This window comes from Festucalex cinctus, chromosome 4 (assembly GCF_051991245.1).
Source record: "Festucalex cinctus isolate MCC-2025b chromosome 4, RoL_Fcin_1.0, whole genome shotgun sequence".
Classification (NCBI taxonomy): domain Eukaryota; kingdom Metazoa; phylum Chordata; class Actinopteri; order Syngnathiformes; family Syngnathidae; genus Festucalex; species Festucalex cinctus.
The window spans coordinates 13,814,997-13,832,143 of record NC_135414.1 but is presented as its reverse complement, the minus strand read 5'-3'; the positions used below and the strand labels follow the sequence as shown (position 1 = coordinate 13,832,143).

Sequence of the window (17,147 nt, the reverse complement as noted above, 5' to 3'; positions counted from 1 at the left end):
TTCAGCATGAAACATTCTGTTCTTTTGAGACAAAAAAATCTGTTAAAATGGGAAGCCAAAAGGGAGTTTGTCCTTCTACGTTTAATAAGCTCAACCAACCCCATTTCTGTCTGAGAGCACTCTCAATACGACATGAATTTGGGGGGTGGGGGTGTTTTACAGGGAGTGTCTTCACTGTTGTCACGGCAACAGAGTTAGCGCTGCTTTGATGCTTTGAAGTCCTTGGACCATTCACTGTACACAACCTGTGCACTCCGGAGGAACTCTATTGCACTCTGCTAAAGTGCCTATTGCATGAAGACAGAAAAATGAGCGTGTCTCAAGCCCATCACTTGGATCGGAACCATCCTGGCAACACTCCTGCACTGCAATATCCGTGTTAATAGGATGTCGCTGTTATAAAACACAAGGCTAAATGATATTACGGGAATGGATATGGGGGTAGGTAATGTGCGCTTTGGTGTGATTGCAACAAGCCCGTGACCTGCACACAACCCCAGTGCTGATGCTCAACCTCACTAGCTGTTCTGGAGCGAGGTGGCCTGTCCCATACAGCCACCCTGGTGTTATTATGAATAAATGTGATTTGAAAAAAACAGCTTGTGTTCAATTTTCTTAAAATGTTATCACTCATATCAATATATCATCCAGCAGAATATACAACGCCATCAAATAAAAGCTGAACCTTTGACTGCTTTGATATGAGAGTAAATGAAATGGCTTGATGTAGGGCCCTTGAGTGGTAAGAGAAACACTATTTCATGTGTGATGCTTACGTTGCCTGATTTGACCCCAAACCCATTACAGCATTCGAAAAGATTGCTACGAGCCATAAACAAGGACTGTAGTTGAAGCCGTACCTTAGAAAATGCTTCCACCTAGCGGTGGAATCTAGTACAACAGACATTATGAAACGTTTCTCGTTTCACCCCTTTGTGCCATGAGTCAGTGTTCTGCTGCATGTTCAATAATAAAAATATGCAAACTATATATGCAAATAAAACTGTTCAGAAAAATACCTCTGAAATAAAAATGGAAAGCTATAACAAGGGTTGAAGTGTACAAATATTGAAATTCTAATTTTTAAAACTAACATGTAAAACAAGTTATTTTCCACTGCATACGAATGAGTAAAATAAGCGATTATTAACATAAACTTTCAACCACAGAACAGGGAAAACCTGCTTCTGACTGCTATGCTAAAAGAAAAAAAAAAAAAAAGGCTACAAAGCTGGTTACGTACGAAACAAAACATACAGCAGAAATAGTAACTCAGTGGTTCATCATTTTTGTTCGTTCTTTGTGTGTATGTGTGTGTGTGTGTGTGTGTGTGTGTGGGGGGGGGGGTAAAAAATAGTGGCGGTATTAATACAGTCGCCTATATACAAACGGTATTATCCATGCAAAAAGCAACAAAACAAACGTTTGACATAAAGAGTGTTAGTAACTACCGTAATTTTGAAGGACAAAAAGGACATTTACTGAAGCACTAAAGTCAATAGACGGCAGGTGTTTTTAGAGGTGCAAGGCAGGCAAGAAATCTGCGCGACCGACGTAAACATAAACAGACATCTAATTTAACTCAAGTACATGTAGCTATGTTTGCAAATAAGAAGGCCTGGTTTTCAAGCAGTGTTTCACAGTCACGTCGGGATTTTTGGCGTAAGTAAAATGTTTAAAGTGGTTTACATAGAATCATTAGTCATTTTTAGCTAGCGTTAGCTAGCGTAAGAGTGGTGACTATATCCATGTAAACTCGTCCACAAAACGATAAATACGATAGAAACGTTTTAATCAAATGTACAACATGTATGACTTAACAATTCAAGTTAATTTGTGGCCTATACTTGTTTTGTGAAGTCCTGAGCTAAGGGTTCCTCCCCACTTTATAAACAGAAACAGTTTGTATAAACAGTTAAATAAAAGCAGTTTAAGTTATATCTATAAATATCAACATTTACATCAGCATGAACAAGTTGGTGTCATTATGTTACCTTGTAGTAGCAGAGGATGGAATAGTTACAGGTTGGAGATCAGCAGATTATCTTTTCAGTGATGATGCTGAACACCCCGATACACTCAGGTGAGTGACATCATTCAGCATACCACCAGAGTCGGTCATATACTCATGGTGCTCTATTATTATTATTATTATTATTAAATATATTTAATTATTTTTTTTTTCAGGGTTTTTCAAAGCATGGATTACATCTGGGACATGGTGACTGTTTTTCACAGCTTGTTCCTGAGTGCATGTGAACAGCGACAGAGTATCAAGTCAGTGAGCATCGGTCACTATGTGCTGCCTCCAGTTCCAGTGCAGAATGGTGAGGATTTTACAGGAATAGATGTTTATTTATGCTCCTTGAGGTCACTAGGCAAAGAAACAAGCAACCAAACCACATTACACTGCAAACAAAAACTCAAGTCGCTTTTGTTTGTTTTTTGTTGGGTTTTTTTGGGGGGCAAAAATAATTTTATGAATGTGGTCACCTCTATTAAAATCACCTACTTCCTTTGTTGAATGAATTCTTCCCCCAAAAGGAACTCTCCTTTTCCTATTAGTCTCTAAAAGTTACCTTACCTTGCACTAATCCCCCTTTTTTTAAATCAGAAAAGTGCAACAACAACAGTTTGTCTTTTTAATAGGAAATAAAGGATGAAAACAAACAGCTCAAACAGTTTTAATAGCCTGAACTATTACACCGATCTAAAAATAAAAATACTAATCTGAATTTTTACTTTCTCTCCCATCCCAGCCATAATGAGACAGTGACCCACCAGTTGAGATAAATTAAGTATAACCAATACACATTAGTAATTGTGTTCTTTGTGTCTGAAGCGGTGAGAAATGTGATTGGAAGGCTTATTTGGGAGCATGACCAGCAACCGACACAGGTATGATTGATGACGATGGTGATGTCACACTTTGCTAATCTGTTGAAAATGACTAATTTGACTGGTAATCTGCTTCTTTGTGTTTCCTGAAGAGTTTAGTTGACCAGGCCACCAACAATTCCAAGGAAACGGGGTGCAGCAGTGACCGGTTTGTTAATATTTGACTGCAAATATTATAATAAGAACACAATGCCGTAATCTTGCGATATTAACAGGACTGACTCACTTAATGCAAGCACATCAGAGAGTGAACCGTGCACATGTGATTGAAAAGATGATCCTATCAGTGACACCGTTGCAGGTGACATGTTTACAAATCTTTATTTGACCTGATGAGGTCAGCATTGGACTGATTTGTTGATTTGCTTTGTTCACTGAAGGGGATGTCAGTGCTACAGCCTGCAAATTGGTGCTGGTGAGACTGTTACCGCCATGCAAGTTGCTTCCCATTTTCCAAGTGTCACAATCTGTCATAGACAACAGTGACCATTTGTATGTAATTTACTGGAAATTAAATGCTGTTTACTTACTTGAAAGTGTCAGCCCATGATGATTTGTGCTCAGGTCTGCTCACTCAGGGTCAGTGGAAACAAAGAGGCAGTTGCAATGTTCTTAAAACTAGACTAGGTGCTAAGGTGACACTGGTTGATGAGGACTAGCTGAGGAAAACAGGTGGGCTGTAGGATGTCATCTGCTTCGGTCCTATTGATCATTGGTCCTATTGGGAGCCTATAAGGAGGTGTGGAGGTACGCAGTCCAAAATTAAAGTTCCAAGTCAGGTCCAACGCCAGTAATCTGAAGAAGAAAGAAAGAAAGAAAAAAAAGGCACAAGACAGGCAGGGGTCAGAAGAACATGCTGGTTCAGATATCGTCTGGGTCCAAAAACAGATTCATTGTAAGGATGGAGAGTAATGCACAATGAAAGTGACAATCTGGCACTGAGGTGAAGGGCAGCAAAGGTTAAAGAGCAGGGAACAGGTGAAAGCAATGAAGCAGTAAATAGCAATAGTAAAGCTAGGGTACAACAAGAAATGGTTAACAGGAAACTTGCGCTTCAAAATAAAAGGATGAGCAGGATATGACTAACTATCATGGGAAATCCAAGCCTCTTCCATGTTTATTTCTGCTGCATCTACACCTTGCAATCTTTGCAACATTACCATAACCAGGGTTGGAGAATCCAGGTCCAGAGAGAACAAACCCTGAAACAGTTTGACATTAGCCACATATGCTACTCAACAGGTGCTTCAATGAACTTGTTTACCTGCCAGTTAAGTAGCAACATCTGTGGCGAAAGCCAATCTGTGGCAGGGTTTTCACTTTCTGGACCTGGATTCCCCAACTCGGGTCATAACCGTGAATAAGCATTTCCCTTTTCACAAGTCTTGGTATTTTATTGAGCTAACCGGTACCTGGGTATCACGTTTCATGCCAAATCATTAGGGATTGGGTTACAAGGGGACTAGGGGGTGCTCGAGGCCCATTAGAAATCTGTCTCCCCAGTTAAGCTCTTCCATCATTTTATTTGATATTCTAAAGTGTATTTATAAATAATTTTCTCAGCCCACCTCTGTATCAGTCAAGCTAGCTCATTCCCATCAGTTTAAAAAAAAAAAAAAAAAGCTTCAATATGTGTACCTCTTCCTGTAGCCGTACCTGCATATCGTGTAAAACTCCTTGACTCCTTGATTCTATTTCTATGGTGTCGATTTAGACAATTTTCGATTTAGTAGGCTAAAATGCTGACAATCTTATGATGAATGAGGGGAAAGGTGTTTAAAAAGAAAAAAAGACTCGCCAGAGATGTTTAATTTTAGTTTTATCAGGTTGAGCCAATCGTTCAAACGCTATTATTAATAACTATTCGGTTACATGATAGTTTTTTAGAGCTGCCATAAATAAGAGCATTAATTCAGAACATTCTCCTAGAATTTACAATGTGTGTTAAGTTAAAAATCTGTGTTTCATCTCTCCTTTCTAGAATATCTTTGGCATGGTCCGCCATGTTAAACAGAACGGAGTCGACATGACATTTTAAAGGGGTAACGACTCGCTTACAGTATATTAACCACAACCGGGGGTGGTTGGGGGGAGGCTAACAAATGCATAATATTCAATATTTTTGTTATTTTAAATACGACTAGCAAGAGTAAGGCGTAGGAAAATGTTCATGTGAAAGCATTTTTTTTATGAGTAAAGACGACCACCCCTTCACAGTGGACTGTCCCGCTCATGTTTAGCCAATCGCGTCTTTGTTGTGGTACCAACCCCCAGTTAGGAGGCGGTGATGTACTTTGACATACTGTATATGAATCGTAAACTGAACTCCACATTTCACTTGTCGGACTTTGGTTCGCGTCTATTCTCTCCACGCGCGGCCACACCACCGAGTGGCTTCTGTCATGGAGGGGGACAATCTGTCCGTGGTGCTGCACTCCCAGGGAGACCTCAGACTGGTACAGTCTCACAATATAAATACAGTATTTTATTTGGCAATTCGTTAATACCGGTTTGTGTTTGCATGTTCCAGGAGAAACGCCCTATCCCGGAGCCAGGTCCTATGGGTACAAAAATGTCTCCTTAAATGACACTTGTAGTTAAATTTAAACTTCTTCACTCCTAAAACGTTTCATGGCTTTGACATTAATTTATTAATGTTGATTTTTGCGTGTTGTTCTTGGTGTCAGAGTATGTAACACAGTTCTAAAATGCAGTAACCGGTTTTTAATTCCATTTAAGAGTGTACTATGAGGAGAGGAATTCTTTATTTTTGTTTAAAATACTGTACTGTAGGCCGACAAGAAAAGTAGCTTAGTTATTGGTCATGGCATGCAACACCTATGTATAGACTGAGTGTGATTTATACATTTTAACCATTTTAACTTTATTTATAAAGCACTTTAAAACAAGCATTGCTGCATACACTTAACATATGCCCTCCTGAAAGTGGTTCTGTCATCATTTGCCTTCAGAGGTTTTGATCCAGATGCACTCAGTTGGCATCTGCGGCTCCGACGTTCACTACTGGCAGCACGGCCGCATCGGGGACTTTGTATTAACGAAGCCAATGGTGTTGGGGCATGAAGCAGCGGGACGGGTGGTCAAGGTCGGTTCTGCGGTCAAACACCTTCAAGTTGGTGAGTCAGTCAAAATGCCTCACGCTTGTGAAATAGTAACAATTACCATTCCTTGCTGTAAAGTATGGAATTTAATTTGAGAAATTTCCCAGTCTGGACCATTTGCACAACTGTCAAGGAGGGCCATTTTTCACAAACAAACTCACTTCATGTAATTTTCGCTAAGAATTCAACTGGCATTCATTTTCAATAATATCAATTACTTTTGGTACAATCAGCTGTCAATAATACTTGCCCCTTGTAACACCACCTTTTCATCGCCAAAAGAATATGCCCGTATGTTTTAGTGTGTGGTCTGTGGCAGAACAGACAAACATATTTTAGATATTGTCACAGTTGGTTGAAATCCCCCCCACCACCAAAAGTTGCTGTCTCCATTGCTACTCAACAAAACAGCTCAACTCAACTCAACTTTATTTATAAAGCGCTTTAATACGCGCACCTCATAATTAATGATGCTTGTGGCTGATCCAGGGGGCGGCCATTTTGCCACTTGCTGTCGACTGAAGATGATATCAATGGTGCTCAGGTCTCAGATAACAACCAATCACAGCTCAGCTTCTGAAAACAGATGAGCTGTAATTGGTCCTTGCCTGAGCCCTGAGCAACTGCGATGTCATCTTCAGTCGACAGCAAGTGGCAAAAAGCCCGCCCCCTGAGATGTATAAAATGGCTGGATTTTGCTTCATAATATTCCACAAATGAAATATTAATCAAAATGTCATGTTTATACTAGTGAGGTCACATATAACATATTATTGTCAAGAAATGTTTAAGGTTGACTTCTCTTTAAATTGCATGTGATACATTGCCCTTATTAACATCATTATGACACGCAGCTATTTCCACAAACCTGTACCTTTCTCTCCCCCTTTTTTTTTTTTTTTTTTTTTTAGGAGACCGAGTGGCAATTGAGCCAGGTGTTCCCCGAGAGATGGACGAGTTTTTCAAAAGCGGGCGCTACAATTTATCTCCGACTATCTTCTTCTGCGCCACGCCGCCCGATGACGGCAACTTGTGCAGATACTACACGCACAATTCCAACTTCTGCTACAAGTAAAGCCTTTGGCTTTGCACCAACAATTACCTAACAGCGACTGCAAGAGTCTTACTCAATCTGTGCACGCATCCTCTTCACTTTGAAATGTGTTTCTCTCTCCAGGTTGCCAGATAATGTGACGTTTGAGGAGGGGGCTCTGATTGAACCTCTGTCGGTGGGCATCCACGCGTGTCGCAGGGCCGACGTGACCCTCGGTAGCACTGTGCTCGTCTGTGGTGCAGGTATTTAATTTGAAGACATAAATAAATAGAAACAATGGTATTTGGGAACAGGGAACTATTATACAAAGATGTGACTGAATCATGCCTGTGCAAGAAAGGAATCTGTTTTGTCAGTGGGTGCGTCTGCATCTCAACAAAGAAGGGAACAAATTGTTGAACATGAACATCTGTATTAGCAGACTAACATTTAACTGGAAAAAACATGCTAATGGGAGACTAAAAGATTATTCTGTGTGATTGGTTCTCGTTTGAATTTCTCCTAAGAGAGAAATCATGAAAAGTGGCTCCAATCGTTTCTGGTGCAAACTGTCTCCATGATCAAACCTTTAGTAACAATTAGGGTGTCCAAATTGAGCGAGTAAACGTAAATTTCTTTTAACACCACAATTATTTTTTTTAACCTGCGATTAATGATGCCCCTTACTTACTTGTAATAATGTATAATAATAATAATAATGTATAATTATTTGAGTAGTTTAAAAAAGTAAAAAATGTATATCTTATGCAAATTTAGTAAACATTTGAGTAATTACTTTTCTGAAATCTAATTTCACTTTTTTTTTTTTATTTGATTTCTAATGTCGGAACTATATCATGAAAATATTTGAAAGATATATTTTAACATAGTTCATTCTGTCTTTAATTAGTCTATATAACATGAGTTTCACTTTTTGAATGAAATTTCCACAATATTAAAATCTGAGATGCACATTGGTCTCCTTGTACTCTTCTGTAGCACCATCATTGAGAAAAAAAAAAAAAAAAAAAAAAGTAGTAGTAGTAGTGAAGGAGGCCGATGACCGATTTTTGGAGCCGATATGCTGATATTTCAGTAAAAGGCAAACAAATATTGATGTTAAAATTAAAAAAATATATATACAAATTCCAGTTCTGAACAACTTTTCAGATTTTGTAAAATGTTCATTTTTTTTATTATTATTAAATTATTTTTGTTATTATTATTTATTATTTTATTATTATTTAATTTATAAAATACACATGTTTTAAAATTCTAACAAAAAGTTCAGGGAGTTCCCAGGTTCATCAGCGCATCTTTAAAAACAAATGAAAACTTAAATAAATAGCTCTGTATTAATTTCTCCAGCGAATGAAGTTTTCCACAATTTTGAAATATTTGAACTATTTTATTTATTTATAAATTTTACTTATCTTTGTTATAATTTCAAAAATCACAAAACAGGTGCAGAACGTTCCCAGGAACTGTCTGAAAATGGAAAATGTAACAGTTTAACAGTTTTAACTCATTTGCTCCAAAAAAAACATATAAATGTTTTATTTCAAATGTTTTAAGCGTCCCAAAGACAGACGTTTTTTTTTAAGCTAGAGCATACAGAAGGCTTTGATGCTGCCTCAGAACTGCAAAGACGGTTGAAAAAAATGGTAGTTTTTACACAAATGGCCAGCAGGTGGCAAGACAGTATAAGAGATCAACCAGGGCCCTGTTGAAAATAAGCTCAATTACTCAATTCTATATAAATTTGTGAAAAATTATGAAACTTAACTGTATTGTAATGCCAATTGCTGCAAAACAGAAACGGATAGAAATATACTTTTTTTTTCTGATGAAAGAATATACTTTAATCTTTCTTTTGGTGGGTTCCACGTTTTGATAGCAATAGAACACAATATTCTGTGGTCCTTGCAAAATCAGTCAAAATCCAGTAAAACAGCTGGGAGTGAACTGGACTGCTTCAGTGAAAATGGCTGGGAGTGAACTAAATAGATCTTTTATCGACCGTCAAATTCGTTGAAAAGGCCGATACCAATATGCCTCAAAATGCCGAATATTGGCACCGATAATGGGCCCGGACGATAGTCGGTCTATCCCTACTCATGAGATTTGCCAACATTTCATGTGATCACAAAAACAACTACTGAGTTTCACCTCTACACTCTCTTTTATTTTTGAGCCACAATTTGACGACAGTCTAAAATTGACAATTTATGATGCGTTCGTCCTTCAATCTTATTTCATGATTTTAGTATTCAAATGTCTAGTAAGGTTAAAAGATTTATTATTGATTATGGTGGCATTTTAATGAGGTTGCCGCTACTTCACAGGGCCAATTGGGTTGGTCTGTCTGCTTGTTGCCAAGGCGATGGGAGCTTCGCAAGTTGTCATCACAGGTAACTTCAAAACACAACATATCCTTTCTCGAATGCGAACCCCGTTTCTCTTCTCACCTTCAGATCTGTTCCCTGAGCGTTTGGCCATGGCCAAGGAGTTGGGTGCAGACTTCCAGCTGACTGTCAAGCGAGGGAATGAACCACAGCAGTTGGCCAAGAGGGTGGAGGACATCCTGGGAGCTCAGCCTCACATCACGATTGAATGTAGTGGCGTGGAGAGCAGCATCCAAACTGCCATCTACGTACGTACATTGGTCTGCACCCTATTGAGGAAATTCCTTGTAATGTACATTTTGTCTTTCATTGTAATGAACTTGTAGATATTTACATATACATACATGATCAAGTAAGACCCCGCTGCTGTGCTCTACCAGGCGACCCGCTCAGGAGGTGTCGTGGTACTGGTGGGTCTCGGATCAGAAATGGCCACCATTCCTCTGGTCAACGCGTCCGTCAGAGAGGTCGACATCAGAGGCGTCTTCCGCTACTGCAACACGTATGGGAAACAGTCTCCTGTCTTTCACTTTATTCACACTAATAAGAATGTGCGTGTTAACTGTTTTGCAGTTGGCCCATGGCCATCGCCATGTTGGCGTCAGGAAAAGTGAATGTGAAGCCTCTGGTGACTCATCGCTTCCCCCTGGAGCAGGCGGTCCAAGCGTTTGAGACCACACGTCAGGGTCTGGGGATAAAGGTCATGTTGAAGTGTGACCAGAAGGACCAGAATCCCTAAAGGACATGAAACTGTACAGATGTCAAACACATCAAATTGTAAAAGATAATGGGCCAATACTGGAAATAATACAAATTGATTTTAGACTGTTCATGATTTTAAAGCTATATATTGTTACTTGCTTAAATTGTACGACTTCACGTGCATTTCTTCGTTACTGCCAGAAGAGGGCGCTAGTGCATTAAATTCGAAACGACATGGAGCGTGATGTTCAGTCCCTGGCCCTGCCTGAAAAACAATCATCATATCACTTACTGTATGGTGCAAAACAGAGCGATTGACACTTGAAAAGAACACTGCCTAAACGATACCGATTGTTTGGGAACATGATCGCACTCATCAAATTAAAAGTTCATTGATTTGAACATTGAAAATACTGTCTCTGTATTTATTTATTTATTATAATATACTGTATGTTTAAAGCAAACTGCAGGTAAAAAAAAATCACAGCCCGTACATAAAACAATTGAAAAACACATTGCACTAAACCAGCATGTAAACCAGTGGCTAAGTACATTTTTAAGTTAAAGCCAAAAACTGTGTATGCAGTTTGACACATTTGGTGGAATAAGCCCTTTGACTGTACATTTGCCGTCTAATATTTTATTTAACATTATTGATTGTCCAAGTATAACCAAATGCTATAAAAACAGTACATTACAACGCTTCAACTTGAATAGGTTGTGATTGGAAACAATGGTGACACCTAGCGGCTATCTTGGTGACCTACATTCACGTACATGAAATGGCTCATACAACTTGTAAGCCATAAATATAAAGCAATCTAATAAATAACAACTACCTAAGGCTGCATTCTTGCCTGGTGACCAAAATGTATTTAATAGTGCACATCTCACAGTTTATCGGTCACTGTGACCTAAAAGTCGTATGTCGGCCGACGGTTCCCTTCCCAGGCTGTTGTTAAAAATCAAAATATATTTACATACTATTAGAGACACTTTGAAAAAAATGGGTCGTTTTGTACAGAACAACACAGATTGTTGGGTCAAATTAACCCAAGTAGTGGATCGGTCCATTATCAACCCTTTTTTTTTTTTTTTTTTTTTTTAATTAACCCGTTTTTAGCGTAAACTGTATAGAGTAGACTAATAAAGTATTTACATTCCCATTTAAACCCACGAGAAACAACTCGTCAGTGTCCTCACTCAATTTAGATTCAATGTGGGAGAAAAGAGCACCCACACAAGCACAGAAAGAGAAGATGCAAACTCCAAACAGAAGTATAGAATGAGCCACACTTGATTATTTGACTCACACAATCAGCCAGGTTTAGCTCTGACTTTATTATCTTGCCACAATGACATGATATTACATTACGAGGCATGCACACCAATAATGTTCACTCGTGGTTAAATGGAATACAGTGTGCATTGTTAAAAGTGTTACTCATGTCGTAAGGCTCTCACTGTTACAGTGTCATTCACAGTTTGGTCATTTCATCCCAGGATCCAAAGCAAACATTCAAGTGGGGACGACGTTTGCTGTGACTAAACCGTGGTGTTTCACTGTTTTCTCTTCCCATGATAAGCACAATACAAGACAAGTTTCTTTTTTTATGTACAGACATTCTAATACCTGGTATGGCAATGGGACAGCTCACACAGCACATTACATTCACGGTCCACTCATTGTTTGCATGAGTTTCAGTCAGGAACACCGAAGATCAACATACACAACAGGAAGCAGAAAGAACAATTCTTTTTCTGTTTCTTTTTCTCCATACAAGTAACTGATATCAAAAGCATAATTGATGCATCTTGCTAGTTTTGTTATTGTTTTTTAAATGTATGTGTTTGTCGATGAAACATACTGTAGAAAAGTCGTCAGCCTTTTGTGTGTATTGCCATCAAGTTAAACCAAAGTACAGTATATGGCATTTCTCCCTTAAATCCGTGATGCACATACCGCTTTCATTCACACGTATATTATATTAACTTAGCATATTTACATCCATTCTTTACAACACAAACACCTCTGCTTTAACTGGCAGCCATTAGCGTATCCTGCAACTGATGTTCTTGCCATACTTCTCTGTCTCACTTAACAGCACATTTGAGTAAACTATTTACACCAGAGTTCCGCAAATCACCTGCTGTCACATTTTTAAGAGTATTAATATGGGCAATAAATAAAAACTTGCAATGAATCTATACACACTCTAAAAACAGTTGGGTCAAAAATAACCCAAATTGGGTCAAGGGTGGACCAGCCCAACTTTTTTAGTTATTTAACCCAAAAGGTTGGGTCTTATTAAATTAATAACCCACGTTTGGTCAAATGAAATTAATAATCCGCAAATCAAACCTTTTTTTTTTTTTTTTTGTGAGATTCATTTGACCCAACATTTTGGGTTAGTTGAATAACCCAATTGAACTGTGTCAAAGAGGAACCGACCTAATTTTTGCAGTATTTAGTCCTAAATGTTGGGTCAAATTAAATTAATATCCCAAAAAACAACCCGAAAATTGGGTTATTTTGTGGGTCATTTATTTGACCCAACTTTCTCTTGTATTTAGCCCAACGTTGGGTTAAATTAAATTAATAACCCACAATTCAAACCAATTTTAGGTTTGTGTTGTGAGATTCATTTGACCCAACATTTTGGGTTAGTTGAATAACCCAATTGAATTGGGTCAAAGAGGAACCGAGCCAACTTTTTGAAGTATTTAGCCCTAAATGTTGGGTCAAATTAAATTAATAACACAAAATAACCCAAAAGGTGGGTTATTTTGTGTTATTAATTTAACCCAAAAAGTGGGTTATTTTGTGGGTCATTCATTTGACCCAACTCTCTCATGTATTTAGCCCCAAAGGTTGGGTCAAATTAAATTAATAAACTACAAATCAAACCAATTTTTGGGTTGTTTTGTGAGTTATTCATTTGACCCAACATTCTCATGTATTTAGCCCCAAAAGTTGGGCCAAATTTAATTAATAACCCGCATACAAACCAATTTTTGGGTTGTCTTGTGACTTCCTCATTTGACCCAATATTTTGGGTTAGTTGAATAACCCAATCGAATTGGGTCCAAGATGTACCGACCCAACGTTTTGAGGTATTTAGCCCTAAATTTTGAGTCAAATTAATTTAATAAACCACAAATAAATCAAATTCTTGTTTTGTTTTGTGGATTATTCATTTTACCTTGGGTTGGTTGGTGGGTTACTTATATGACCCAATGTTTTGGGTTACAACTCAAAATGTCAAGTCTCTCCCTTATTGACCCAATTTGGGTTTATTTTGACCGAATTGTTTTGATAGTGCAGGGTGTATAGTCAAAGATTTTGCGTTTTTGCTTGAATATAAAACCAAATGTGAGGCCTTCAACTCAGTACCAGTAAGTCGTTCCATCTCATTGAAGGGACACGAAAGCACAGACAAAACAGAGAAACAGAAATAAGAACACTCACACAGTTTGTTCAGCTCTTCAGAGGGAAACAGAACAAACAAAATGGCTGTCAATGACGATAGGATGGGGAAATGAATCCATCTGTGAATTTGTACAAGATTTCACGACAGTCCGTTCATCACTTTATAAGTACATTGGCGTCTCCTGGCCTGTGAGGAGTCGGAACATGGCTGCAGGCATAGTTTTCATGTGAATCTAAAAGTCAAACAAGAAAATAAAATAAAAAAAACCAATCAGTCGTGTATCGTTTGTGTGCACGCGCGTGTACGTTGTGTGTGCGTGTCACCTCGCCAACAGAGTTTGAGAGGGCCTGGACGATCTTCTCATGTGCTGTGGCCACAACGCTCTGCCCATTGATCTCGATGATCCTGTGGCCCACTCGGACCCCCCCTCGCTCGGCGATGCCTCCCCGCATTAGACTGCAAATCTAAAGTCACAGCAACGCAAAGAAATCCTCGGATAAATTGTTTTTAGGATAGGAAAGGTTTAAATACATTGAAGTCATCTTTCCGAAGATAATGTCTGAGACAGGTAAAAGAAAGCTCCAACAAGTTAGAATATTGTGTTCTATTATTATAAAAACATGGAACCTACCAAACGAAAGATTCGAGTTTCTTCTTTCATCATGAAAAAAAGTATATTTCTATCTGTTTCCATTTTGAAGCAATTAACATTAGAATATATCCAAGTTTCATCATTATTCACAAATCTGCAAAGAATTGTGGGGAAACAGCCCTGGTTGATCTCTTATACTCTGCTGCCACCTGCTGGCCGTTTTTGTAATTACTACCATTTTTTTTCATCCATTATCTGCAGTTGAGAGGCTGCATCAAAGCCTTCTGTATGCTCTAGCATAAAAAAAACATACAAAACGTATAAATACGTCTTTGTGACACTTAATACATTTAAAATAGAACGTATTTATACGTTTTTGGGAGCAAATGAGTTAAAGCTGTGCTGACACCTACGATGCCATTCTGCACACTGAATCCCAGCTGGTACTTGAGGTCGGGTCTCTTGATGAGGACGGTGGTAACAGGAGGGCAGCTGACTATGTTCATTTTCACCTGAACCTGATTCTTTAAGCCCTTCAACACAAACACGAACATATAATTCAACATTTCGAACAACAAAGAACCTCTCGGGATCATTCGTTGTTTCAAGTGCTGTTTCCGTGTACCTTGATGATTCCCTGACAGGTGGCGAGCGGCAGCCCCACGAGGCTGGTGTTGTTGATGGACATGATCTGGTCTCCGATGCTGAGCTTGCCCGAGCGTGCGGCGGGTCCGCCGTTCATCATGTTGGCTAAGATGACAGTGGGCAGGATGGAGCCCCAGCCGGACTCCACAATCACCACACCCAGGATCTCGCCTTTGCTCTTCTCCAGTTGCAGCTGCGGATGGGAGTCAGAGGAGAGGTCAGTCGTGATCATCCATGGAGGAAGACAAAGTGCTGATGGGTCATTAGTGACAGTCCATATGCTCATGCCTCATACTCGTCTTTAGTCCAGGGGTCAGAAAGCTTATGTCAAAAGAGCTATTTTAGGTCAAATAAATAACGAAAAAAGTTATAAACAAAAAAGGCAAAAGCTTTGAACATTATGATGAACTAAACAGTGTGTTTGACTAATATACTGCGGCACAAGAGCTAATTAGCACTGCGCCATAACAGAAAATATGCAGCATCCAATACTTTGAGATTCATGTTCTACCTTTCATCTTCTATTTTTGGGGGGGATTGTTTTTTTGTGTGTGTGTAATTTTTCAGACTTAGTTTTTCATTTTTAGACTTTTCTGCCTTTCCACCACATTTCTGACATTTTTGGCAATTTTATGAACATAATTGGTCATTTTTTTTGCCTCTCTTCTTTTTTTTGGTGAACATTTTATGGTTATTTTTTCATTATTTTAACTATCAATTTTCATTTTTGGCAATTTTGTAGACATTTTATGGAATCTTTGGGGGTGGGGGGTGGTTCTTCTTTTGTTTTTGGACATTTTACAGTTACTTTTTAAAGTTTTCTGTTCTGCCTTTTTAAAAATACATTTTCTGACTATTTTTCTTTGCAATTTTGTGTACATTATATACATTTTGGTATTTATTTGGTTTTTGGACATTATATAGTTATGTTGTCTGACTTTTTTTTTTTTTTATGAATTTTCAGACTTTTTTTGTTTGCAATTCCAAAGACATTTTATGGTAATTTTCTGCCTTTCTTCTTTTGTTTTTGGACATTTTATGGTTACATTATGAACATGTTTTCTGCCTTTAAAAAAAAAAATCCTGACTTTTTTGGCAATTTTGTGTACTTTATATGGTAATTTTATCCTTTTCCTCTTACTTTTTGGACATTTTATGGTTACTTTTTGGATATGCTTAGTAATTCATTAAAAACCTTTTCATCTACCTTTCATCTCTCTTTTTCTGACAACTTACAAATTTGGACTGTCATTTTTTAAATATTTAATTATTAATTAAAAAAAAAAACTACATCATTAATTTAAAGATTATTTTATCAAAAAATATATTTTTTTTTAAAAATGTGTATTTTATTTTATTTATGTATTTATTTATTTATTTATTATAATAGAGCTCCACGGGGAGCCACAGGAGAAGGACTAAAGAGCCACATGTTGACCCAAAGCCCTAGCTTGCAGACCCCTGATCTAGTCCCTTATTCAAACAAAAATCAATGACACTAATGTAGACTATAAACTGCTGTAATGAAATTTTGAGAACGTGCAGACCTCAAAAGTTACAGTCAAAACTCAGGACTCTATTGTGAAAACAATAGAGTCAGCAATATTAAAGTCTTTTATTGTGCTTGTTTCAAAAACTCATTAATTAGTCAGGATGAGTACAGTAGCAAGTGACGAGATTTATTTTTTGCAAATCTTACTCACCTCTTTGCAGTTTTCAGAGTTGGAAAAGTGGATGAGATCATCGTTGTACATCTCCTGTGTGTTGATGATGTCACTGTACTCCTTTTGACTCAGGTCCTCTGGGTTAATTCCATTGGCTCTCAAGAACTCCTGATAAGCCACACTGAAAGCCTGACCGATGGACTGCGCGATGAGCTGGGCCTGTATATCAAAACACAATCAAATAGGTCTGATTTATAAAGTCACCCAGTGGAATTAGTGGTGTGGTGCCATCCTGAGCAGAAAGAAGATCCCGTACAACATAATATGAACAAATAGTATCAATATGCTGTACTGTGCTATGAACCTGTTTTTCCTATAATGCAAACGTGAACATGGAGACTAAGCAGCACACTGCAATTGGAGCACAAAATGTGTGGGATGCTGGATAAGGGATTGTCTTCTTCCAATATGACTCTCTGCTGACCTTTAATTCCCATCACTAAGATGAGACAGCCTTGCGATGACTGGCACAGATGCTGAGGTGCAGGCCGCACATTGCTTCGATTGCAATCTGCTGGAGCAAGACCAGCTGAGTTGCAGAACACTGCCCGTCCAATTTGCTAGACTTCAACTATTTATTTTTGTCATAGTAAAG

At 38.3% G+C, this 17,147-nt stretch overlaps 3 protein-coding genes across 4 annotated transcripts in view; 2 read left to right on the top strand and 1 right to left on the bottom strand.

Moving 5' to 3' along the window:
* Window positions 1–1,342: 1,342 nt before the first annotated feature.
* terb2 (telomere repeat binding bouquet formation protein 2) lies at window positions 1,343–3,434 on the top strand. Its single transcript, XM_077519072.1, has 7 exons — window positions 1,343–1,662; window positions 2,002–2,083; window positions 2,188–2,327; window positions 2,843–2,898; window positions 2,991–3,046; window positions 3,114–3,199; window positions 3,279–3,434. The coding sequence occupies exons 1-6, from the start codon at window positions 1,599–1,601 to the stop codon at window positions 3,166–3,168; spliced, it is 453 nt and encodes a 150-aa protein (XP_077375198.1). The 5' UTR covers window positions 1,343–1,598; the 3' UTR covers window positions 3,169–3,199; window positions 3,279–3,434.
* Window positions 3,435–4,679: 1,245 nt separating this feature from the next.
* sord (sorbitol dehydrogenase) lies at window positions 4,680–10,573 on the top strand. The gene is made up of 9 exons (XM_077518186.1): window positions 4,680–5,354; window positions 5,429–5,462; window positions 5,871–6,035; window positions 6,932–7,091; window positions 7,198–7,316; window positions 9,399–9,464; window positions 9,528–9,706; window positions 9,839–9,960; window positions 10,032–10,573. Exons 1-9 carry the CDS (start codon window positions 5,301–5,303, stop codon window positions 10,195–10,197), a joined length of 1,065 nt encoding a protein of 354 aa, XP_077374312.1. The 5' UTR covers window positions 4,680–5,300; the 3' UTR covers window positions 10,198–10,573.
* Window positions 10,574–11,482: 909 nt separating this feature from the next.
* The window catches only part of apba2b (amyloid beta (A4) precursor protein-binding, family A, member 2b), a 41,132-nt gene continuing 35,467 nt past the window's right edge, over window positions 11,483–17,147 (bottom strand). For both annotated transcript variants that reach the window (XM_077519053.1, XM_077519052.1), the window contains 5 exons: window positions 16,532–16,711; window positions 14,809–15,021; window positions 14,597–14,716; window positions 13,915–14,055; window positions 11,483–13,823 (listed from right to left, as the gene is read on the bottom strand). In XM_077519053.1, coding sequence (XP_077375179.1) covers window positions 13,752–13,823; window positions 13,915–14,055; window positions 14,597–14,716; window positions 14,809–15,021; window positions 16,532–16,711 — 726 coding nt within the window. In that variant the 3' untranslated portion in view covers window positions 11,483–13,751. The remainder of the gene's footprint in view (window positions 13,824–13,914; window positions 14,056–14,596; window positions 14,717–14,808; window positions 15,022–16,531; window positions 16,712–17,147) is intronic.